The following is a 24,416-nucleotide window of genomic DNA, read 5'->3' as shown; positions in this document are numbered from 1 at the left end:
TCTAAAATAGCTCAGAAGCTTCTGCCAAGGGGAGAGTTTTCTCTTCATGCTGACCCATTTTGAAATCCCAGATAAAACGACAATGCATTTCTGCCTGCTTTTTAACACCAAGGCGTTCTTGCATTCCTCAGTGACTGGTGCGTGTCTGCATGTTAATTATGAAAACACAACTCGGATTTCAGCAGGTAAGAAGGCCCATTGCTTCCCAGAAAACAGCTACTCTGTCTGTTAGGAAGGTGATAGACAACTCAAGGGACACCTGTTGGCAGGACTTTTCCTTTCATTTGCTTGTTTGAAACAGAAAGAACCTTCAACCCTTTTCAAGATCAGGCTGCAGCTTGGCGATAGAGCACACACTTTGCATACAGAGGGTCCCAGCTTCAATCTCAGACATCTCCAAGTACGGCCAAATGACAGAGGACCTCTCAGATCTAGGGAAAGAATATTGATTGGGGCGGCCATGAACATGCAGACGTACCAATGAGAGTCGTGCGAGAGGAGAGCTGGTCTTGTGGTAGCAAGCATGACTTGTCCCCTTAGCTAAGCAGGGTCCGCCCTGGTTGCATATGAATGGGAGACTAAAAATGTGAGCACTGTAAGATATTCCCCATCAAGGGATGGAGCTGCTCTGGGAAGAGCAGAAGGTTCCAAGTTCCCTCCCTGGCTTCTCCAAGATAGGGCTGAGAAAGATTCCTGCCTGCAGCCTTGGAGAAGCCAATGTCAGTCTCTGAAGACAACAATTGAACTAGATAGACCAATGGTCTGACTCAGTATATGGCAGCTTCCTATGTCATATCTAAGGACCGGGTTACCTTAAAGAGCACTTTCTTCTGCATGATCCCCACTGCACATTAAGGTCATCTGGAGAGGTTCACCTCTACCACCAGTTCATCTGATGGCGACTTAGTATCGAGCCTTCTCCATAGCTGCTCCTAAGTGGTGGAATGAGCTCCCTGCAGAAATCCGAGGCTTAGCAACATTACTGGCCTTCAAGAAAGCCCTTAAGACTTACTTTTCTGGTCTGGCCTTCCAGGGTTTTACACTGCTTCTAGTTGTTTTAAACTGTTTTATATTGTTCTGGTTTCTGATTTTTTTTTTTTTTTTGTGGGTTTTAATTGACTATGTCTCTGTTTTGTTGTGCTGACAGATGGGGCGGTATAGAAATACAATAAATAAAATAAAATATCAACAGCCAGAAGGAAAAGGAAAAGAACCCATTCTCATCCAATTTATCAAAAAAAATTCCCCACCTGTTCACCCAAACGTCAGCACTCCTTGCCACAAACAAGTGGCTATTTACAGATCCAGGATTAATGGATTAAACTGAGAAGCACAACCCACCTTCAATCTCTCACTGCCCTCCTCCCCCGGTAGAAATTACAGATTAAAATAATGGAAGATGTTATGCAAAAAAAGAGAGTGTTTGTATTGAGGGTGAAATATATGCTTTCAAAGCCCATCTATACCACACTACCTGTGCATTATGTACATAGGAACATTGGAAGCTGCCGTATGGACCACTGGTCCATCTCGCTTAGTATTGTCTACGTAGACTGGCAGTAACTTCTCCAAGGTTGCAGGCAGGAGTCCCTCTCAACCCTAACTTGGAGATCCAGGGAAGGAACTTGGAAACTTCTGCATGCAAGCAGGCAGATAATCTTCCCAGAGCAGCTCCATCCCCTGAAAAGAATATCTTACAGTGCTCACACATAATCTCCCATTCAAATGTAACCAGGGCAGACCCTGCTCAGCCAAAGGGACAAGTCATGCTTGCTGCCTCATGAACAGCTTTCCCCCCCAAGTAGAATAACGGCTGCAAACATTTAATGTCTGGCCTGTACATTTTGCTTGACTTCCCTGCCTATGAATGCTCTCCATCAAGAAGCTCTTGGATCCTTTTCGGTCTGCTCCAACCTTCCACAGGGGTCATCTAAATATAGAACAAATGTTCCCTTGTTGACGAACTGTAGCTGGAAATAGGACATTCTGTCTTGCTCGAGTGGCAAATACACTTTGGTCCTACCATCGACCATCGATGTATACAGGGAAGAGCAAGAACATTCCAAGTTTCCTCCCTGGCATATCCAGATAGGGCTGAGAGAGACTCCTGTCTGCAACCTTGGAGAAGCCGCTGCCAGTCTGTGCAGACAATACTGAGCTCAGTAGAAGGCAGACTCAGTAGAAGGTCTGACTCAGTAGAAGGCAGCTTCCTGCATTCCTATGCACTGGCAACCAGCATAAAGAATGCGTGCTTCCTTCTAAAAAGCCCCCGACTCCTTGGAGCAGATGCCTTCACCATAGGTAAGCAGTTTTATGTGTTATTAACGGCACTAAGGCTGACCAGGGTTTCCTTTCAGCCAGGATCTGAAATCCACTTCAGACATTCAGGCAGTAACACTCTGAAAAAGTAAGCAACCAGTATAGTTTTCAACAAAGCAAAAAAACCACACCCCCAAATACTATAATTATTTAATGAGTAGCAGGTGCTGGGGGAACAAGAGAATGCTCTGTTGTCTTCACAACCGGCTTGTGCACATCCTGGATATTTCAAATTCCAAAGAGAGAGAGAGAGTGAGAGAGAGAGAGAGAGAGAAATCCTCTTTGACCCACTCGAACCAGCCTACCCCCTAGACCAGCCTTGTTGGAAACAAGATGCTCAATTAGATGGACTCTTGATCTAATCCAGAAGGGCTCTTAAGATTCCGAAGCCACCATCATTAACGCAACTGATCCACACACACACACACACACACACACACACACACACACACACACACACACACCAGTGACATCACCTTTTCCTTCTTTCAACATGATTTCACCTCTGTTTTGTTCAGACCATGCTATCCTGGTTCCTCAAGTCTAGGGTGAGATGGTCGATTTGGAAACAGGCAGTGCATGTAGCCAACCCGCAGCTCCCGCCATTTCTTACCTCCAGCAAAGCTGCCGCGGGGTCCCCCTGCAGGCTCTTCCCGAGCTTGTCCACCTCATCCAGCAGGAACACGGGATTGTTCACCCCCACCGTCTTCAGGCCATTGATGATCCGCCCAGGCATGCTGCCCACGTAGGTACGCCTGGTGGGAGGGAAGTGGGCGAGAGTCAAAACAGGGACTGCCGCAGAGCTAAAAGGCAACCAAGAAACCTGGGAGGAAACCGCTTCTTGCATGCTTCCTGATGCCGCTCGGCCACGGGGAAAAAAACCATTACGATGTTGTCTAAATGAATATGGAGCGACGCGGGAAACAATGGACATTTTTGTCCTTACAAATTAAGTTTTGACGGCAGAGAAGGCAACATTTGGAAGGAAGGGGAAGGAATAGAACGGGAAAGGCAAAGGTTTAGAAAAATTCATGGAGGACAGGTCTATAGGCCACCTCCAGCCTCAGCGGCAAGACGCCTCTAAATATTTATTTATTTATTTATTATTTATTTAATTTTAATTTCTTTACATTTTATATCCCGCTCTTCCTCCAAGGAGCTCAGAGTGGTGTACTACATACTTAGGTTTTTCCTCACAACAACCACCCTGTGAAGTAGGTTAGGCTGAGAGAGAAGTGACTGGCCCAGAGTCACCCAGCAGGTCTCATGGCTGAATGGGGATTTGAACTCGGGTCTCCCCGGTCCTAGCCCAGCACTCTAGCCACTACACCACGCTGGCTCCATGCTACACCAGTTGCAGGAGAGCAACAGCAGGAGAGAGGGCATGCACATACCTCTTGCCGGTGGGCTTCCCTCAGAGGCATCTGGTGGGCCACTGCAAGAAACAGGATGATGGACTAGATAGGCCCTGAGGCCTGATCCAGCAGGGCTGTTCTTATGTATCATGTATTTAGGCTTCATTCAGTTGATGGCAAAGACTAAAAACCAGTAAGGTTGCCAGTTCTATTCCTGGAGATTCTCCCCCTTCCTCCGCCCTCAATATTTTCAGCACTATCAAGCCATCAAAATCTCCAGGATAAGACTGCTTTCGAGATTCACCAAGAGACTGCTGCCAATTTCCCTTCCATTCCTCTATGGGGAAAGCACTGGGAAGGACCTCACTTCCCAGCACTCTGTGCACACCTTCCAGGGGACTCTAGGGTGCTGTCCCTCTTAAAGGACCCCCTCTCAGCACCGGGGAAAGCACAGCACGGCACAGAGGTCAACATGGTAGGAACTGGCTCTTGCACTGAAGGCTTCTACCTAAGAAACAGCAAAGATCACTGGTCCTGGTCTCTTTTCAAGAAGTAGTCCAAGGAGTGACAGATATGCCACACTGGCAAGCAGGAAGTGGAACGTGGCAAGGAAGGCTGAACGAAGAGCATGGCCATTTGAATGGCTGCCACAGGGACGGGGTGGACGCCGGGGAAGGGGCACCAGGGAGGGAGCTGTAGGAGGAATCCCCCTTCTTTGAGTGCAGCTAGAAAGCGAGAGCCAAACTATACACCCATTGTGTTATTAATTAAGAGGTGTGCAAGCCTATCTTCTCTTTTTAATCCATACAGCGGGCGCCATTTAGAACTGCAACACGCAGGAAAGAAAGGGTTCTGTCTCTCCCCTAGTTCTGCTTCCCTGATGAAAATCGCCCCACAGCGGCTAATAACAAGAAGGAGAGGTCAACGGGCCCATTACTGGGAGGGAGAGTCGAAAGGAGGGGCCCCTTTGCTGCTAGTCCTAAGTACCATTGCTCAGTTTTTACTCTTGTACACTGTTCAGCAATAAGGGGATAGATTTCTTCTTCTTCTTCTCCTCCTCCTCCTCCCTTGCTGCCCTGCACTGGCTTTGTTGTTTATGAGCACAGAATCTCTTTTGCTTGGAATCTTTATGTTGGTCCTATTCCCAGCTGAAAAATAAACCGTTTCCCCAGACTGTAACCAAACTCTAAGGTTTCCACCATTTCTCCAGGATAAATAGCTGCCTTTATTAAGCCCATACAGTTTAGGGGAATAAACCATGCAAAACCTCCTTAGAGCAAAACCATTTGCAGTTGGGCTGCTTTTTTATGAAACAAAATTACTTAGAACTGAAGAATCTGATGGAGCAGATTTAGGTGAGGGAGCCATAGGAACACAGAAATTTGCCTTAGGCCAAGGCAGACCATTAGTCCATCAAGCTCAGGATTGTCTACACTGACGAGCAGTGGCCTCTCGAGGTTTCAGGCAGGAGCCTCACCCTGGAAATACTAGAGAGTGAACCGGGAACCTTCGGCACGCAGGCATGCAGATGCTCCTCCACTAAGCTATGGCCTCACCCACTAAGGGGAAGATCTCACACGTAGTCACGCATCCAAATACAAACCAAGGGGGACCCTGCTTAGCAAAGAGGCCAATTTATGCTCCTCACCACAAGAGGAGAGTTGGTCTTGTGGCAGCAAGCAGGAATTGTCCTCTTTGCTAAGCAGAGACTATCCTAGTTTGCATCTGAATGGGAGACAACATGTGTAATCACTGAAAGATATTCCCTTTAGGGGATGGGGCCACTCTGGGAAGCATCTCTCCAGGGGCCGTTGAGGGTGTCTCTCTTATGTTTCTTTTTTTAAGATTGTGAGCCCTTTGGGGAGAGGGGACCATCTAATTCACGTATTATTTATTTTTCTATGTAAACTGCTTTGAGAACTTTGGTTGAAGAGCGGGATAGAAATATTCATAGTAGTCGTGAACTTGGCTAGCAGAGCTGCACAAAGACCAGGTCAAATAGCAATAGCACTTACACTGATATACCGCTCTATAGCCGAAGCTCTCTAAGCGGTTTACAATGATTTAGCATATTGCCCCCCAACATTCTGGGTACTCATTTTACCGACCTCGGAAGGATGGAAGGCTGAGTCAACCTTGAGCCCCTGGTCAGGATCGAACTTGTAACCTTCTGGTTACAGGGCGGCAGTTTTACCACTGCTCCACCAGGCACCCCACTGATACTCCTACATTCCAGGTGAGGGAGACCGTATCTGAGAGATAAGCCGTTAGCATAAGGCCTGGTCATGTTTCTTCATCACCTATCGTTTTATTTGCTACTGTTGAACTCTTGGGATTACAGCAAATCACCCAGTATCTACCAGGAGATCTCAAATCTATATTCCGCCCATTCTTCATGTAAATTATGAACTCTTATTGCAAAACACAAGTTTTTAAGGAGGACGTTGTAGAACTGGAACAGGTGCAGTAGAGGCAACCGGGATGATCGGGGCCTGGAGCACCTTCCTTATATTGGAGAGGAGAGCTGGTCTTGTGGTAGCAAGCATGACTTGTCCCCATAGCTAAGCAAGGTCTGCCCTGATTGCATCTGAATGGGAAACTTGATGTGTGACCACTGCAAGATATTCCACTCAGGGGATGGAGCCGCTCTGGGAAGAGCAGAAGGTTCCAAGTTCCCTCCCTGGCTTCTCCAAGATAGGGCTGAGAGAGATTCCTGCCTGCCACCTTGGAGAAGCCGCTGCCAGTCTGTGAAGACAATACTTAGCTAGATAGACCAATGGTGTGACTCAGTATATGGCAGTTTCCTATGTTCCTAAGTTCCTATGAGGCAAGGCTACAACACCTGGGGTTTTTTAGTTTGGAAAAGAGGCGACTATGGGGAGACATGATAGAGGTCTATAAAATTATGCATGGAGTAGAGAGAGTGGACAGAGAAATGTATATCTCTCACTCACAACACTCATCTTATGAAACCAATTACCAAGAAATTTAGGACGAACAAAAGGAAGTAATTTTTAACACAACACATAATTAATGGAATTCTCTGCCATGGAATGTGGCGACAGCCAACAAACCTGGATGGCTTTAAGAGGGGTTTGGATAACTTCATGGTGGAGAGGTCTATCAACGGCTACTAGTCAGAGGGCTGTGGGCCACCTCCAGCCTCAAAGGCAGGATGCTTCTGAGTACCAGCTGCAGGGGAGTAAGAGCAGGAGAGAGGGCCTGCCTTCATCTCTTGCCTGTGGGCTTCTCAGAGGCATCTGGTGGGCCAGTGTGGGAAACAGGATGCTGGATGAGACAGGCAGGGCTGTTCTTACGTTAACCAAAAAAAGGGTCCCCTTTGCATCTTCTTCACAGAGCCATTCATTCCCAGGAGAGGCTTTGGAAATTCTGGCTCCGCTCCCCTCACAAAACAGGTCTTTGTTTGCTGCAAACACGGCTACACCCACCAGCATAACCCGGCGTGTTTTTACAGAAGCTACCCACACTGCGTGGCAAGTCACCAAGAGCTTCTGTTGACTACTGCCTGTAGTGCATGGAACAACAAACAAAGCAATTATAATCCAGACGTGGGTCCCTCCCTCTCATATTTGCTCATGCTCATACCAAAGAAATGTGGGATTTATTTTTCACAAATAAATTTATCGCATTCATGCTTTCATCTGTTGCAACCATGCTTTCCTTTCCTCAAGGGAGTCCGGGCATCAGTCTCTCCCACCCATTTCATTCTTAAAACAAACAAGCGATGTATTTATATACCGCTTTGCGATGAAAGTTTCCAAAGCGGTTTACAAAGAGAAATAATAAGGGAGTAAGAAAGATGGTCCCCTGTCCCCACAGGACTCGCAATCTAAAAAGAAACATAAGGTAGAGACCAGCAACAGCCACTGGAGGGATGCTGTGCTGGGGTTGGAGAAGGCCAGTTGCTCACCCCAGAGCTTCACCATGTTAAAAAGGTGCCTCTTTGCCCAATTAGCAGGGGTGACCCTAAGAGGTTGGTCAGGCCGAGAGACAGTGATTGGTCTGAGGACAGCTAGTCAGCTTTGTGGCCGAGCTGGGAGAACATTTGCACACATTGGATAACTAAAACGACTTATTTCAACAATTGTATGCAATCGGAGTGAAACTGGTCGGCACCGAGAAGAGGGCCAGTCCAGGACAGAGCACAGGGAGGACCACCAGCGCATTGATGTTTAGCCGATACTAAAACATGAGAAACCAGCTGATTATCTGTCCTGAGACAGACAGACAGACACACAGATACAATAAGAAACATGCAACATCTGTTGATTTCCCCTCATAGGAAATGAGGAAGCTGTTTTATACCAAGTCAGACCATCGTTGCATCTAGCTCAGTATTGTTTACACTGACTGGCAGCGGCTCTCCAAGGTTTCAGGCAGGAGTCCTTCCCAGGCTGCCTAGAGATGCTGCCAGGGAGTGAAGCTGGGATGTTCTGCAGGCCAGCACGCAGATGCTCTTTCCAATGAGCTATGGCCCCATCCCCTAAGTGGACTCTCTCACAGCGCTCACATGTAGTCTCCCATCCAAATGTTAACCAATGTGGGCCCTGCTTAGCAAGGGAGACAATTCGTGCTCGCTATGAGCCACCTAAAGGCGCAGCAGAGAAATGGCTTGACTACCAAGCCAGAGGTTGCCTGTTCGAATACCCAATTTACCATTGGGAGGAGGCCATGGTCAACCCCCTCCTGTATTTTACCAAAGACAACCACAGGGCTCTGCGATCGCCAGGAGTCGATACCAACTCAACAGCACACTTTACTTTATTGCAAGTCCCTCCATCCACAGAAGGGAGCTCTTTTTTCAGGGTGGTGGTGGTGGTTATTATTATTATTAATAATAATAATAATAATAATAATAATAATAATAATAACATTTATAAACTGCCACATCCAGAAGCGGTTTATATATTCTCCAAACAGAAAATGGGGGGAAATGTAGCAATAATGCAACAATAAGGAATCTTGATATTCACAATGGAGGGCCACTCTCTATCAATGCAATCCCAATTTCACTTTTTACATCTCCAAATAAGGGGACGTCGGGAGTGAACAGCTTCCCTCTGCAGAGTCAGAATCTGTCCCTGGGGTACTTCTTTTAAAAGAAAGCAAGTCTATGATAAGAATGACACTCAGATTCTGAAGCTGTCTCCGGTTCTATTTTTTCAAAATACTTTTGGGGCAGACTTTTTACGTCGGGAGCAGCTGCATGGTGGAAGCCAAGGGCAGCTGGAAAGCGCCGATGTGGGGCTTGTAGGAGGCGAACGGCATTTCCTTGGAGCCATCATGCAAAGCAAGGCTTCATACACACACACACACACACACACACACACACACACACACACACACCTTCTTTAGAAAGCTGGTCCCGAGGCGTGCTTCAGGAAAAGCATCGGACAACCTCTAGTGGCTCCTGGGTGAATTGCACCAGGCTGCCGACCGCTTTCCAAATGCTCCATCGACAGCAAAGGTGGACAGATTGCTCTCCAGGTTTCCCTGCTTCATCCTCACACTGCAATGTATGTGGGACAACGGCATGATCTTCTTTGGATTCAATGCACAGCGAGGCATAGAAAAATGGCAACCCCATCTTTGGAGATGGAGCACACGGTCATTCCCATATTGGGAAATCTGCTGTTTGCGGACCCAAGGAAAGCTGTCCAGAGTAGATTTCACAATATCCAGATTGTACTGGAAGTAATACACACACACACACCCAGAAGACTGCAAGCACTAAACAGAAGCCTGGGTTGTTGAGTCATATTATATTAATGTGATTATAGTTGCTATTTGAAGCTACAGAAGGATTACAACCGAAACCAGAAGCATGGGCATCTGTGGGGAGGGGAGGGCCTTGCCCCCCCGGATTTAGTCCAAATTGGGATGAGGGGCACCTTCGCCCCTCTCCTGATCCTCAGCAGTCAGCACTTCACTCAGTGCTGACTCAAAACTTTTTTCTCTTTGCCTCTCCAGAGGCAGAGAGAAAAAAGCTTCGTGTCAGCGTTGAACGAAATGCTGACTGCCAAGGATTGGGAAAGGGGTGGGGAGGCGTCCCAATACTTGCCATGCCTCCCTGGGTCTGATGTTGACATAGGGGATGTGGTTAGGGACATTCGTTAGCAATGGGGTAGGGGCCCGGGGGCCACCAACAGGAGCTTGCCCCTCCCCCCCCAAAAGGTCCTGCAGACGGACACACCCAGAAGGATTTTAAACCACCTGGGGTCAAATGCTGGTGCCTTGATAAAGAAGCAGAGAAAGAAGACTGAGAAAAGGGACACCTGTGGTGATTCTCTTATATTTTGCACGGGGAGAGCAACTGGCCTTACCCAACCCCAGCACACCATCCCTCCAGTGGCTGTTGCTGGTATCGGTCTTATGTTTGTTTGTTTTTAGATTGTGAGTCCTTTGGGGACAGGGGACCATCTTATTTATGTATTTCTCTATGTAAACCGCTTTGAGAACTTTGGTTGAAGAGTGGTATTAAAATATTCGTAGTAGAAGACGATCCAGATAATGGTAAACAGTGCCAACTAAAACACCACCATTTGTGTGTTAAGGCATGCTGTTTGTGCAACGCTGTTCTAAAATACAAACTGCAATGTGTCTTTTCCCCCAGGGAAGCCAATGCATATATTAAGGTTAAAAAGCTGGGAGAAAAAGGGTAAATTGCTCCACTGTCAGCTATAAACCACTGATTAACACACGGGGGGAGATTAGATTTAAAAGGTACCTGTGTCCTCGGATGTCCGACTGGTCACACACTCCTCCCAAGGCGATCCGATGGAATTCGCGGCCCAGAGTCTTTGCCACGGATCTTCCCACGCTAGTTTTTCCAACTCCAGGAGGGCCCACAAAGCAAAGGATGGGGCCCTTCAGGTTGTTCTTCAGTTGTCTGACGGCCAAATACTCCAACACTCGCTTCTTCAACTTCTCCATAGCATAATGGTCATTGTCCAAAAGAATTCTGGCTGCCCGGATATCCAGGCGATCTGTTGTTCATTTTTTAAAAACACACACAATGAGTTAAAGTGTTCCTGTTCTTCAAATACACCAAAATAATTTATACTCCAGGTAATGCTGTTGACGAGCCACCTTGAGTGGAGCAGCAGGGAAATGCTTGACTAACAAGCAGTTAGTCGAATGCCTGCTGGTACTATATCGAATCCCTGGGTTCAAATCCCCGCTGGTACTATGTCGGGCAGCAGCAATATAGGAAGATGCTGAAAGGCATCATCTCATACTGCACGGGAGATGGCAATGGTCAACCCCTCCTGTATTCTACCAAAGAAAACCACAGGGCTCTGTGGACACCAGGAGTTGAAATCGACTTGATGGCACACTTTACCTTTACCTAATGCTGTTGATAGTTAAGGAAAGACCCCCTTCCTGACTGCTAATTTAATTTTATAATAGCTTACAATCTCGGCCCATGCAAATACATATGGTTCCTTTTACCTTTAGTACTTTTGCTCCATGGTAGCTCCACCATCAACTCCAGATAATTTCGGGTTAAAGCGTATTCTGGCATTGACTGAGGCATTTTCTTCAACCTGAAAGGAAAGATAAAATTGATCATAAGATAACATAAGCTCTGCTGGATCAGGCCCAAGGCCCATCTAGTCCAGCATCCTGTTTCACACAGTTGCCCACCAGATGCCTTTGGGAAGCCCACAGGCAATAGCTAAGGGCATGCTTTCTCTCTCTCCTCCTCCTCCTCCTGTCCTGTAACTGGTATTTAGAGGCATCTTGCCTCTGAGGCTGGAGGTGGCCTATAGCCCTCAGAATAGTAGCCATTGATAGACCTATCCTCCATGAATTTATCTAAACTCTTTTTAAAGCCACCCAGGCTGTTGGCCGTCAACATCTTGTGTCAGAGAATTCCATAGGTTAATTATACTTTGTGTGAAAAAGGCCTTCCTTTCGTCAGTCCTGTTCTTCAAAAGACCAATCTCAGACCTTCATATATACCAGCACAGAAGTGAAGAGTACAACTCCTGATGATAGGCTAGCTTTGCTACAATACTATTATACTAGCCCAAATATTATATTGACATTATACTAGCCCAAATATTAATACAACACTACAGCCCCTAACTAGGACTAAAGTCAGAAAGCATATGATGCAGCAGCCTTGCTGAAGGCAAGCATATCTGGTCCATGCCAGGATGGGAGACCTCCATAAAGTCCCATTTAATATAACAAAAATCGTAGTGTGTTAAACTGCTAACTAGGCAAAGAGGCAAATTTTTAAACATGGTAATTCTCTTTATTGAGCAGGGGGAGAGCAACTGGCCATATCCACCCCTAGCACAGCATCCCTCCAGTGGCTGTTGCTGGTGTCGATCTTGTGTTTCTTTTTAGATTGTGGGCCCTTTGTGGGGACAGAGAACCATCTTATTTATTTAATTATTTCTCTATGTAAACTGCTTTGGACATTTTTGTTAAAAAGCGGTATATAAATATTTGTTGTTGTTGTTAAAAACCAAACATGCGGCAAACTTCATGAAACTGAATCATGAGTCTTGACATTTACGCAGAATTTAAAACATTTGCCAGGAAAATAACAAACACCATCTCTGATCCCTAGTTTTAGAAGTAGTAGAACTCTTAATCTATTGAGGATGTTTACATAACAAATGCAGGCAGAGATCCTCCAAAAACTCAAAAGGATTATTGAAGATTACTGGGTACCATTCCCGGCACAGGAGACAAAAAGAAGCTAAGTAGAAACACCAAAGTCTGATTTTAAATCAAAGCAAAACCTTGCTATTTCAAAAGTGATATAAACCTACCTCTTTACCTCTTTCACGCACACTTTTAGAGCTTGCTCGGGCATGCTGGAGGCTCGGATTTTCTTTTCAAGTACCACAATGTCGTCATGGTCTTCATCCTCCTCTTCATCTTCTGCAGTGCCTGGGATGTGGGCAATCCTTCGAATCGGGCGGATAGCTACAACCTAAGAAGTTGAAAGTTACCAGAGGAACTTCCTACAGGAGATCTGGTTGCTATTGCAGTAAACAATCAGGTGCCAGATTAATCCATACTTTCTTAATTACCCATCGTTGCTGCGGCATATGAAAGCTGGAAGTTCCCCACAACAATGAATATTAACTGGCTTATATTGATACTGATAAGATAATTTTATATTAACTGCCTCTTTCTCTGACCCAACACTCATGAAAAGAATAGACCCCAGCAGTGTTCCCTCTAACAGAAAATCCCAGATGTTTTTGACTACAACTCCCAGCATCCTCAGCCAAAGCCCACTGCTACTAGGGATTTGGGGTGCTGTAGTCAACAACATCTGGGATTCCCTCTTACAGGAAACACTGCTCCCCAGAATTGAAAAGAGCAGAGCATGTACAGGATAGCCAGTGGGGCGTACTGGTTTAGTGTGTCAGATGAAGACCAGGTTCAAATCCCAGCTCAGTCATGAAGCTCTCTGGGACTTTAATGTTATTTTGTTCTTTACGACCACCTAAATTTTTAACATGATCAGATATGCATTTTGTTCTAACCATAGGATGCCAGTGCTGATGAACTTTCAATGGAAAAATTACAACCGCCTTGCGACGATTTAACTATAGAGACGGTATGATTTAAATTATGGTTTTCCATTGTTACAGAACCTTAAAAACACACTGGGAAAAAAACCTTTTATAGCTTATAACACATGCCTAAGCATTTTTACTCAAACGTCATTTCCCCTCTGCTCAGTGGGATTTACTCCCAAGTACACAGACACATAGGAAGCTGCCTTATATGGAGTCAGACCATTGGTCCATCTAGCTTAGTACTGTCTACAATGACTGGCAGCAGCTCTCCAAGATTTCAGACAGGCGTCTCTCCCAATCCTACCTGCTACGAGGAATTGCACCGGGACTTTCTGCATGCCAGCAGATGTTTTAATACTGAGCTATGGCCCCATTCCCTAAGGAGAACATCTTACAGCAGACAAGGCTCACATGGAATCAACCCTCCTAATGCAAACCAAGGTGGACCCTGCTTAGCAAGGGGACAATTCATGCTCACTACCACAAGAGTGGCTGTCCTCCCCTAAGAAAGGGGAGTAAGAAAGGACTAAAGCCTTATACATACAGTGTGTGAACTTCCACAGAAAAAGACAAACACATAAACATAGTAAATAATAATAAATACCCTTTTGTCATCATCCTGTTTGGGTTTCCGAGTTTTCTGAAGCAGCTTCAGACCTTCGATCTGTCTGACGAGCAACGGGATGGTCATCTTGAACCGTTCCTCCAAGCCAACGGCGTCTAAAATCTAGCCAAAAAGAATGAAAAATGTACATGCATCTGGAATAATATGGCAAAGAACCTGATCAGTGTAACCCTGGGAGAAAAGTGTTTAAAGCTGCCATTTCACAGGCTCGAGGGGCAGATTTGCTTCCTGTTGTCTGGTTGTGTCCAGTAACATTTGTTGGCAAAAGAACTCGTGGAATAATACGGGGATGGCTGGGGGCCATACTCTGTAAACTCCAAACTGGTATCATTAGCATATCTGAAAGTGGTGATACTGGATGAGGAACCTGAATGGGTAATGGACTGATTGTAGCTTAAAATATGTTTTGCTCTCTGTCTTTGTGTGCTTTCTCCAATTTGGAGGTTGATGGCCAGGCAAAAACCATAAATCGCGGTCCCTAGAATCGTGGATGATATCTTCTGTGTCCATTTCTAGCCATTCTTTCAGGTCATCCATCCATCCCTTCCTCCTCCTCCTCAATCTTTTTCCTGCTAGCTTGCCTTCTAGTGTTAGTGGCTGCAAACTGGAAATCACCAAGAACCTCAGGTATGTGTCAAGGACAGAAGAAAATCTGGATGGCCACCAAACCGATCTTTTAAGAGAGCCATAGAAGTTTGGGCTGATACAGTGGCCGAACGATAGATCCTTTTTTGTGAATCACTGTAGTGGTTAAGGGGTTGGACTAAGACCACTGTCAAATTTCTAGGCACCATGGCTCCCTGGCATCTGGGATTTCTCAAGCTTTGAGCTAGGGGGAAGCAGAATTGGTTGGCCGGGGCTGTGGGCCATTTCTTGACATATAGGAGCAAAGACACCAAACTGCAGTCACGCCATAATAATGGGCCTCCAGAGAGTGAGGACTCCAAAGCCTGCTGGGAATGCTGGGAAAATAAAAATAGTGGGGTGAGCAGCTCAAGCTGTTGAGTAAGAAGTGTGTGTGTGTGTGTGTGTGTGTACAGTGATCAGGGCGACAATGACATATGCACAAGCAATCAGGTTGAGTACAATATGAAGCTGTCTTTTGCCAAGTCTACTATGACTAATAATGGTTCTCCTAGCACTCAAAGAAGAGGCCATTCTCTGCCCTGCTACTGGGGTACCTTTAACTAGAGATGTGGAGGAATGTGGAGATCTCCTGCGTGGACTCGACCACTAAATTCTAGTCCCCTCCCCAAAATCTCAACAGCTGGAGCGCCCAGCCTTCCCCCGAGGCAAACAGAAAGCAGCATTCGAACCCATGGCCCCACAGGAGCCAATAAAGTAAAAACACCATGCTGAAAGGCAAATGCCACGCCAATTTCCAAAGAGAGAGAAAGGGAGGCCCAGAGGATATGGTACATTTAGAAAAGGAGTGCAATGTCAACATGCATTATGAGGATCGCTAGGGTTTGAGGATGGGGGAGTACTCACCCTTATCTCCCTTATGACGACTGCTTAATGTATTTCTTTATTTATGGTGCAAGGCTCGAGACAATTATTTCTTAAGCAGTGTACTGTACTTTATCATTTTAACAGATGTGCACCGCAGAATTAAGTGCGCGTGGGTGGCTTGACCGGGAAAGCCTATTTTCTTTGCTCTGCTCATACTGAAGAACATAGGAAGCTGCCATATACTGAGTCAGACCATTGGCCCGTCGAGCTCAGTATTGTCTACACTGACTGGCAGAGCTCTCTGGGGTTTGAGGCAGGAGTCTCTCCCAGCCCTACCTGGAGATGCTGCCAGGGACTGAACTGGGGGCCTTCTGCTCCACTTCACCTTAGCTTGGCTTAATAGGATGCCATCAGCGGTACTGGAGGGGAGATAGCTTTGAATTCCCTATGCAGAACAGATTTATCCTTGCCAAATGGGGAACGGCAAGAGTGAAACTGTGGATCATGCTAAAAGCGCAAAGAGGCTCATTTTAAAAGTGGCGGTTCTCTTCTGTTAAGCTGGGGGAGAGCAACTGGCCCTGTCCATCCCCAGCACAGAATCCCTCCAGCGGCTGTTGCTGGCATCTCTCTTATGTTTTGTTTTTAAGACTGTGAGCCCGTTGGGGACAGGGGGCCATTTTATCTATATCTATCTATCCCTCCCTCCCACTTGGGGGACTTTTGTTGAAAAGCTGTATATAAATATTTGTCGTATTTGTATTCATACTGTCAATTTTATAGACACATTTATTAATTAAATAACTCAAATTTTAAGGAAATTTAATATTTAGATTGATTGATTGACTGATGAAGTGCCGTCAAGCCGGTGTCGACTTTTAGCAACTGCACAGATAGATTCTCTCCAGGATGATCTGTCCTCAACTTGGCCTTTAAGGTCTCTCAGTGGTGCCTTCATTGCTGTCATGATTGAGTCCATCCACCTTCCTGCCTGCTGGTCATCGTCTCCTTCTCTTTCCTTCAACTTTTCCCGTCATTATGGACTTCTCAAGGGAACTGGGTTTTTGCATAATGTGTCCAAAGTATGATATAAATATATATAATCTCAGGGCAGTATATAAAATTCCCAGGCAGGCCAGATAAATTTCATACCTCTCTTCTTCTCCCAGATTCCAAAACAGATATTACTTTTAACGTTGCAAAATTTTGTTCCAGGGCTTCATCAGGAATCAGATGGTTATATCTGTAATTGAATTGCCTGGAAAGCATTGTTTTTTGAGTATTGATTTAAGGTAACTGTAAAATTGTAAATGGATGCAATGTAAGTTACTGTGAGTTGTATTAATTCTCGTTTAATTTTGAATTTTTCTTTCTTGTTTATGTTTTCTGGTCCTGGATTGTAATAAATTTAATCAACCTTCTGCTCTATCACAGAGATGCAGCCCTAATCCCTAAAGGGAATTCCTTACAGCAAACAGGGCTCACATGTAGGCACCCATGGTTAGAGTGCTGGACTAGGACCGGGGAGACCCGAGTTCAAATCCCCATTCAGCCATGAAACTAGCTGGGGGACTCTGGGCCAGTCACTTCTCTCTCAGCCTAACCTACTTCACAGGGTTGTTGTGAAAGAGAAACTCAAGTATGTAGTACACCGCTCTGGGCTCCTTGGAGGAAGAGCGGGCTATAAATGTAAAAAAAATTAATAAATAATAATAATAATAAATGTAAATCAAGGGGACCATTCTTGCCCACTACCACAAGACCAGCTTCGCTCCCCAACCCCGTCATACCTGAAGCTTCTCTTGGTTGCTGGTGCGGATGATGGAAGTTAATATATCAGGTAAAGCCTCCCTGGGCAGATTGTCAAGCAGGCGTCTCAGTTTCGCCACTGCAGGGACCGACATATCCAGCATCTCAACCAGCTTCGTAAAAGGGAGGGGGAAATGAAACATATTTGTTTTAGTACTGGCATTATTTTAAATCATTTCCTTCAGAGCAGGACAAACTTTAGGCTTGGATAATAATAATTTACATTGGCTTTTTCTTCCTAGACCCTCCCCATTCCCCAAAGCCCATTAATTACAACCAGAGGCAAGGTGAGAGGCTGTATGGTGTAGTGGTCAGGGTGTTGGATTGGAACTGGGAAACCCAAGTTTAAATCCCCATTCAGCCATGAAAACTGACAGGGTGACTCTGGGCCAGGCACTTCTCTCTCTCAGCCTAACCGACCTCACAGGGTTGTTGTGAGGATGAACAAAACAAGGTACACCACCCTGGGCTCTGCAGGGGGAGAAGAGAATATAAATGTAAAAATAAAGAAATCAGCCGCTGGCTCAGGGGGTGCAGCCAGATGTCAAATGGTACCTCCTCCACCCCCTGGTGGAACCAATTATCTATGGTCACCCCATCAACCATTCATTGAGATGACCTGCATAGGTAAAGGTAAAGGGTGCTGTTGAGTCAGTGTCGACTCCTGGTGCCCACAGAGCCCTGTGGGTGTCTTTGGTAGAGTACCGGAGGGGTTGACCATTGCCATATCCCACACAGTAGGAGACGATGCCTTTCAGCATCTTCCTATATCGCTGCTGCCCAATATAGGTGTTTCCCGTAGTCTGGGAAGCATATCAGTGGGGATTTGAACTAGCAACTGCTGGCTTGCTAGTCAAGTCATAGGAACTTAGGAAGATAGGAAGCTGCCATATACTGAGTCAGACCGATTGGTCTATCTAGCTCAGTATTGTCTTCACAGACTGGCAGCGGCTTCTCCAAGGTTGCAGGCAGGAATCTCTCTCAGCCCTATCTTGGAGAAGCCAGGGGGGGGACTTGGGATCTTCTGCTCTTCCCAGAGTGGCTCCATCCCCTTAGGGGAATATCTTCCAGTGCTCACACATCAAGTCTCCCATTCATATGCAACCAGGGCAGACCCTGCTTAGCTATGGGGACAAGTCATGCTTGCTACCACAAGACCAGCTCTCCTCTCCTGAAGTCATTTCCACGGTGCACCATTAGCTTGTTTGAATCCCTGCTGGGGGGATATAGGAAGTGATACAGGAAGATGCATTATCTCATACTGCGTGGGAGGAGGCAATGGTAAACCTCTCCTACCGAAGACAACCACAGGGCTCTGGGGTCGCCAGGAGTCGAAACTGACTCTACAGCACACTTTACCTATGACCTGCATACACCAATAAAAAAACTACACAGGAACATAGGAAGCTGACTTATACCGAGTCAGATTATTGGTCGATCTTGCTCAGTATTGTCTGCAACAGCACTCCAAGGTTTCAGGCAAGAGTCTTTCCCAGCCCTACTTGGAGATGCCAGGGAGTGAACTTGGGACCTAGATGCTCTTCAACAGAGCGATGACCCCATCCTCTAAGGGGAATAATTTACAGTGCTCACATGTAGTCTCCCATCCAAATGTAAACCGAGAAAGCCCCCATTTAGCAAAGGGGGGCAATTCATGTTTGCTACCACAAGACCGGCTCTCCTCCCCAGTGGAACTACATCAGAGTTACTACAGAGCAGGGATCCTACCACAAAACAGCCAACCGTGTTGCACAAATACCTGGCTAAAAGCAACCACTTAATATTCATTTTTTTTTTATAGTAAGGAACACCAAGGCTGAGTGATAAGCAGTTAACACAAGGCCAGCCATGTCAGAGGTTTTTGTACTAACCTGCGATTTCACTTGCTGCCATTAAACTATTGGGAGAAACTGTTAGCTGATCTACTGCAAATCATGCAGAGATCTCCCTGTAGAACCTGATATACTTGTTGCCTGTCCCATATTTAAGTCTAGAAACTAATGCCATTATGCAGCAAGGAAGGAACCTGGTAGTTCCTTCCAGTAGTTTCGGAATATCAGTTGTTTCAAAAGCATTTGTCTTCAGGCAAGCCTCCTTCAGAATCCACTTGAACCAGGTAGGGCAATAGACTCATTCAGCCTAGTTCGCAGGGCTGATTGAAGAGCTGGAAGGGGTTTTTGCTATACAATTTGAATGCCTTTCTGATGCAATTATCCCCAGAGTTTCCTCACTTTGTACAACACACACACACACCCCTTTTCCCTGAAGCAAGCAGCAGCCTGTAGCAAGGGAGCAGTTTTGGCAAGCAAATATCTACACATCCAAAAGTAGAGCATACATATACCTTTATGGACACGCTTACAGAATAATCAGCAAAATAACAACCTTAAACCTCTTTTGCCTTTCCCCCCACAGGCAAACATTGCCCAGAAGGTCCGCCACAGGATGATTAAAGCCTTTAAGTCCTCTCTTATGTATGGGAAACTGGGTAAATCCCTGCACATAACCCGAAAGGCAAGTTACACCGAATTTTTCAGCCTCCTTGTGTGCCATCATTTTAGGTGCATGTTCAAACTTCTGGCAGATTATTTTGCCTGGTCCTGCACTTGTTGGGCTCATTGTAAATGCTTGATAATCAGAAGGAACAGCTTTGGAGCTTATTGAAGAATTAATTAGCTTAGAAAATCTTTATGCTGCTTTTCTTCCAAAGGCATTCAAGGCAGTTAAACCATCAGACAGACTAAAAATACATCCTTACACATAATCAATAGATAAAAGCAGCTACGAACAAATTCAGCAACCAGTCCAAACTTGTCCAAACCAGACAGACAAACACAGTGCCCTTAAATGGGCAAACCAAATATTACATTCAATGAAATCAACAAAAACTAACTACCAAAAGGCTGAATAAAACAGACACACTTTGCTAGGTGCCTAAAAATAAAGCTACCAGGCAGATTCTTTCAGGGCAGTCTCCCCAAAGTCAGGGTGCAGAAAAGGCACTTTCTTCAGTAGTCACCCACCTAACCTCTGCAGAGGAGGGCCTGCAGTAAGAATCTCAGCTGCTGAGCTGACTTGTACAGGTGATATCCTTCAGGTATCTTTGTTCATAAGGTACAGTTGGAGAGTAGAGGCACACCTATGAAGCTGTCTCTTACTGAGTCAGTCCACTGGTTTATCTAGCCCAGGACGGTCCACTCTAGGGGTTCCCAACCTTGGGTTCTCAGATGTCATTGGACTACAACTCCCATCACCTCCTGCCAATGTGGCAGGGGGTGATGGCTGTTGTAGTCCAACGACATCTGGGGACCCAAGGTTGGGAACTCCGGTCTACCCTGACTGGCAGTAGCAAGGCTTTCCCCAGCCCTGCTCTCTGAGATCACTGTAACCGAAGATGCGAAGGGGCTGAACCTGGACCATAAGCATACAAATTGTGTGCTCCGCTTCTGAGTTATGGGTTTTCCCTCCAGGTCCTCAACCGACACATCAGCTTTCACATTTCTACTTCAGGCCACCTTACCTGAACCGCATATTTGTAGAACTGCTCTGACAGCTCTCCCAGCTCCTCCTCGGAATTAGACTTGTTGGTAAACTGTTCCAGCCGATCCAGCTGCTCCACATCAGCAACGGGATAAGGCTTCTCTTTCACCAGCTGCAAAATCTGGAATCTGCAGAGGCCTGTGACCAGCAAAGTGTAATGCGGCTTGGGCCAGTTGCTGCCAACTACCTGGACAGCCAACGCTGCTGTCCCAATCCTGAAAGTATTAAGAAGATATATACATTAGTTGCCATGAGTTTGTTTTGATGATCTTTTATATCTATGTCTATATTCCCCACTCAGGTTTTGCTCAAGTCAATAGAACTAACATTTGCAGGCATCTGCAGGCCTTTGGCTACTTAGAAGGCCAGGGTCAAGATCCAAAGAAGGAATATGCATATGCAAGGGAGAAACCCGTGCACTGCTGGAGCTTCATTTGTAGGTTTTGCTGCAGTCTGTTCTCCGCTGAAGAGGCAAGCTAGTATTGAAACTGACCAGTAACTTATTTCTTCAGAAGTGGGAAGTGCTAGACAAAAACTGCTCTATGCATACGTTCCTTCTTTCGAGCCTGGCTGAAATTTACACACACACGTACATACACACTCAGTACAATGTGCTCAAGTATCTCTTGTGGTCTCTGAACAGCTGCACAAGTAGCTAAAATTCTTGGACATACACCAATTTATTTGTCCATGTTGTTTATCGTATTTACCTGAATTGAAGACGATTCTGGATTCAAGACAATCCCCTTGAAAAGTAGAGGTTAAAGGCAAGTTATACCTGCATATCCTTGAAAGGAACAGAACTTTGAATTTAAGACAAGCTCCTGATTTCTAATATCAAAAAACTTGGGGGGGGGGAACTAGTCTTGGATTCAGGTAAATACATCTTTCCAAAAACTACAGCTCTAAAGATTGCAGCTGTTCATGTTAAAGGAACTAATTGGTTCACATACAAGTGATACTTAATGATCCTAATGAAAGCAAGTTCTTAGGACTCCTTGCCCATCCTATGCTTGACTGTCCTGTTGCATAAAGCCATGCAAAAGGCACTATGGATGTCAACTTGACCCAGGGCTGCACGCAGCACAACTTCAGCCCTCCAGTGGTTGTTGGACTACATCTCCCATCATCCCCAGCCAGTGTCCAAGAGTCGGGGGTGAGAGGAGCTGAAGTCCAACAGCCACCGGAGGGGCAAAGTTGTGCAGAAGCAGCTGCTGAAGAAAATAAAATAACTCGAATACGTTTTGATGATATATATTTCCCAAGGAATATTTGCACTTGTCTTTGAGGTCATCGGACATCGATCCTCAGGGGTTCCCCACCTGCGGCGTTTCCAGATGTTGCTGAACTAAAACTCCCATCACCCCCAGCTACAATTCAAGGTTCCAACCCACTCCAGATGTTGCAAAACTACAACTCCCATCGTCCCCAGCTACAATGTATTGTGGGTGGGGGTGATGGGAGCTGCCGTTTTGCAACATCTGGAGAGTATCACAGGTTGGGAACCCCTGTTTTCGATTTTTAGTTTGTCTCCCAAAGTTGTGCAGCAGTGCTCTAACCACTACACCACACAGGCCACTACTGTCTAAGTTGCCATGACGACAAAAAAAATGGGGCGGGGAAGCCATGACAGGAGGGGATGTGCCCGTGACGACACGGGGCAGTTGCCAATGACAGAAGAGGAAGGCAGGGTGTGGCCATGACGACAGAGGGGAGGGGACGCCACTGGGCAAGAAGAGAGGAAGACGGAGAGGTTGCCATGACGCCAGAGGGGCGGGGCGCCCCTCCTGGGGACCGGACAGTTGCCCTGACAGCACAGGGGGCGGGTCAGCGGCCGTGACGCTAGTGGAAGGGCCGTGGCGACGCAGGAGAACCGTTGCCATGGCTCCCGAGGGGCGGGGCGGGCACCTGTGGAGCGGGGGCAGCGCGTCGAGGTCGCTGGCCGGGTCGCGGGTGTCGGGGATGACGCCGATAATGGTGCTCTTGAGCGACGTGCCCTTCAGGAGGCGGCTCCGCACCAGCTGCATGTTCCGCGGCGAGTCCACGCTGGCGCGCATGGTGGAGCCCGGCAGTAGCACCGCCTCGGGCGTCAGCAGCAGCGGCAGGCGGCTCGGGATCTGGATGGTGCTGCCTCCGGACGACGCCATGGCTGGGCTCTCGCGCTCTGGGCCTGCCGCGGAGCAAAGTCCGCAGGCCGCGCTACGGCAGCCGGCGAGGGCCAATCCCCGCCACCTGTGCAGGCGGGTGGGGCGGGGGAGAGGAAGAGCGAGGCGAGACGCGCTCGCTGCTGCCCCCTGCAGGCTGCGGCCAGCAAGGCAGCACCCGGGACTGCCGGGCAGGAAGGAACCTTCGGAGGGTTTTGCAATGTAGACAGGAAAAGGTGGTTCAGTTGCGTTATTGTGCTGTGGTATTATTATTATTATTTTATTATTATATTAAAGGACTCATTGTAAATTATGGTATTCATATTGTCATGGATTCATAAGTGGAGCATGGTGGCGTGCAATTTTTAAAATGAAACTGTTCAAAAACAAAACTGGAAATAAGCAAGCAAACTTCTAAATGATACTTCATAGAGGAAAACAAGGCAAATATTTGTAGCACCTATTCTTCCTCTCACCCCAGGCATCCTTCACTATATATCTAAGCCCTGCTTATTGTCTCCTATACCCAGGGTTGCCAGCTTTGACTGAAGCTATTCCTGAAGCTTTTCTTTTCCCCCACAACACTGAGCCATGAAAATATGAGGCAGGGTAGCGTAGTGGTTAGAGCATTGGATTAGGATGTGGGGGCCCACCCTAACCAAGCAAAGAGTTGCCTTTTAAGTGGTGGTTCTCTTGTATTTAGCACGGGGAGAGCAACTGGCCCATTCCAACCCCAGCACAGCATCCCTCCAGTGGCTGTTGCTGGTATCTGCCTTCTGTTTCTTTTTAGACTGTGAGCCCTTTGGGGACAGGGTCCCCTCTGGATTGATTGATGTAAACCGCTTTGAACACTTGTGGGAAAGTGGTATAGAATTATTTGTCGTAGTAGTAGATGTTGGACCCATCATCCCTGACCTTTGGCCATTGCCTGGGGATGATGGGAGTTGTAGTCCAACAACAGCTGGAGAGCCGAAGTCATGCAGGCCTTGCTTTCAGTCATCACCTGGAGACAGAGCCTGATTCTTTCAGGAAAATCTTGGAGGGTTCATAATGCTGATAAAAGCAGAGTTGCTAGCTCAGACTGGGGCTGTTCCTGTATCATTCCTCTCCTGTATTTTCCACATCAAGCTATTACACAGTCTCCAAAATTGCTTTCATTAGTTGCCTGGCAATGGGTGCCTATTTCTGGAGATTCCAGGCCCACCTTGTTGGCAACCCTGCCTCTACATGACATTTGTTTAATTTGCAGTAGCCTCTTCTGCACTGTTTTCTAAAGTAAGCCATGTTAATAGACTGATCATAAATATTTTCTTTAAAAACTAGTAAACTTTAACAAATGTTTGATAATCTGTTTTAACCGTGGAGGACTTGATTGTATTTGGAAATACGTCCAGCAACATTTACTATCTCAATAGGTGGTAATTGGGGGGATACACTGGCATTTTGTGACAAGATTGTGATTTAAGATTAAGATTGCAATTCTGTCCACACTTGCGAGTAAGCACCTTGGAACTGAGTGGGACAAGTGACCGCTGGGCTTGGCAGTTGTGGAGGATTTCTGTTATTCTTTACCCCTAAAAAATTAACCCCACAAGTTTAGAGG

At 46.4% G+C, this 24,416-nt stretch overlaps 1 protein-coding gene and 2 long non-coding RNA genes across 4 annotated transcripts in view; 2 read left to right on the top strand and 1 right to left on the bottom strand.

Moving 5' to 3' along the window:
• LONP2 (lon peptidase 2, peroxisomal) overlaps positions 1 to 23,046 on the bottom strand; it is a 51,419-nt gene extending 28,373 nt beyond the window's left edge. Inside the window, exons 1-8 of one of the 2 annotated variants that reach the window (XM_053270625.1) lie at positions 22,578 to 23,046; positions 20,650 to 20,884; positions 17,111 to 17,242; positions 13,851 to 13,973; positions 12,485 to 12,648; positions 11,148 to 11,242; positions 10,423 to 10,681; positions 2,933 to 3,074 (exon numbers count right to left, since the gene is read on the bottom strand). In XM_053270625.1, the coding sequence (XP_053126600.1) occupies positions 2,933 to 3,074; positions 10,423 to 10,681; positions 11,148 to 11,242; positions 12,485 to 12,648; positions 13,851 to 13,973; positions 17,111 to 17,242; positions 20,650 to 20,884; positions 22,578 to 22,816 (1,389 nt within the window). In that variant the 5' untranslated portion in view covers positions 22,817 to 23,046. Of the gene's footprint in view, positions 1 to 2,932; positions 3,075 to 10,422; positions 10,682 to 11,147; positions 11,243 to 12,484; positions 12,649 to 13,850; positions 13,974 to 17,110; positions 17,243 to 20,649; positions 20,885 to 21,910; positions 22,225 to 22,577 lie in introns of those variants that run through there. The other variant, XM_053270626.1, reaches the window with a different exon arrangement.
• LOC128334219 (uncharacterized) lies at positions 2,018 to 7,327 on the top strand. The gene is made up of 2 exons (XR_008311221.1): positions 2,018 to 2,301; positions 7,032 to 7,327. It is a non-coding gene; the product is annotated as an uncharacterized LOC128334219 (long non-coding RNA).
• LOC128334218 (uncharacterized) lies at positions 12,637 to 16,748 on the top strand. The gene is made up of 2 exons (XR_008311220.1): positions 12,637 to 12,717; positions 15,468 to 16,748. It is a non-coding gene; the product is annotated as an uncharacterized LOC128334218 (long non-coding RNA).
• Positions 23,047 to 24,416: the final 1,370 nt, after the last annotated feature.

Source organism: Hemicordylus capensis, chromosome 9 (assembly GCF_027244095.1).
Source record: "Hemicordylus capensis ecotype Gifberg chromosome 9, rHemCap1.1.pri, whole genome shotgun sequence".
Lineage (NCBI taxonomy): Eukaryota > Metazoa > Chordata > Lepidosauria > Squamata > Cordylidae > Hemicordylus > Hemicordylus capensis.
The sequence above is the reverse complement of the archived record's forward strand: the minus strand, read 5'-3'. Positions and strand labels throughout refer to the sequence as shown.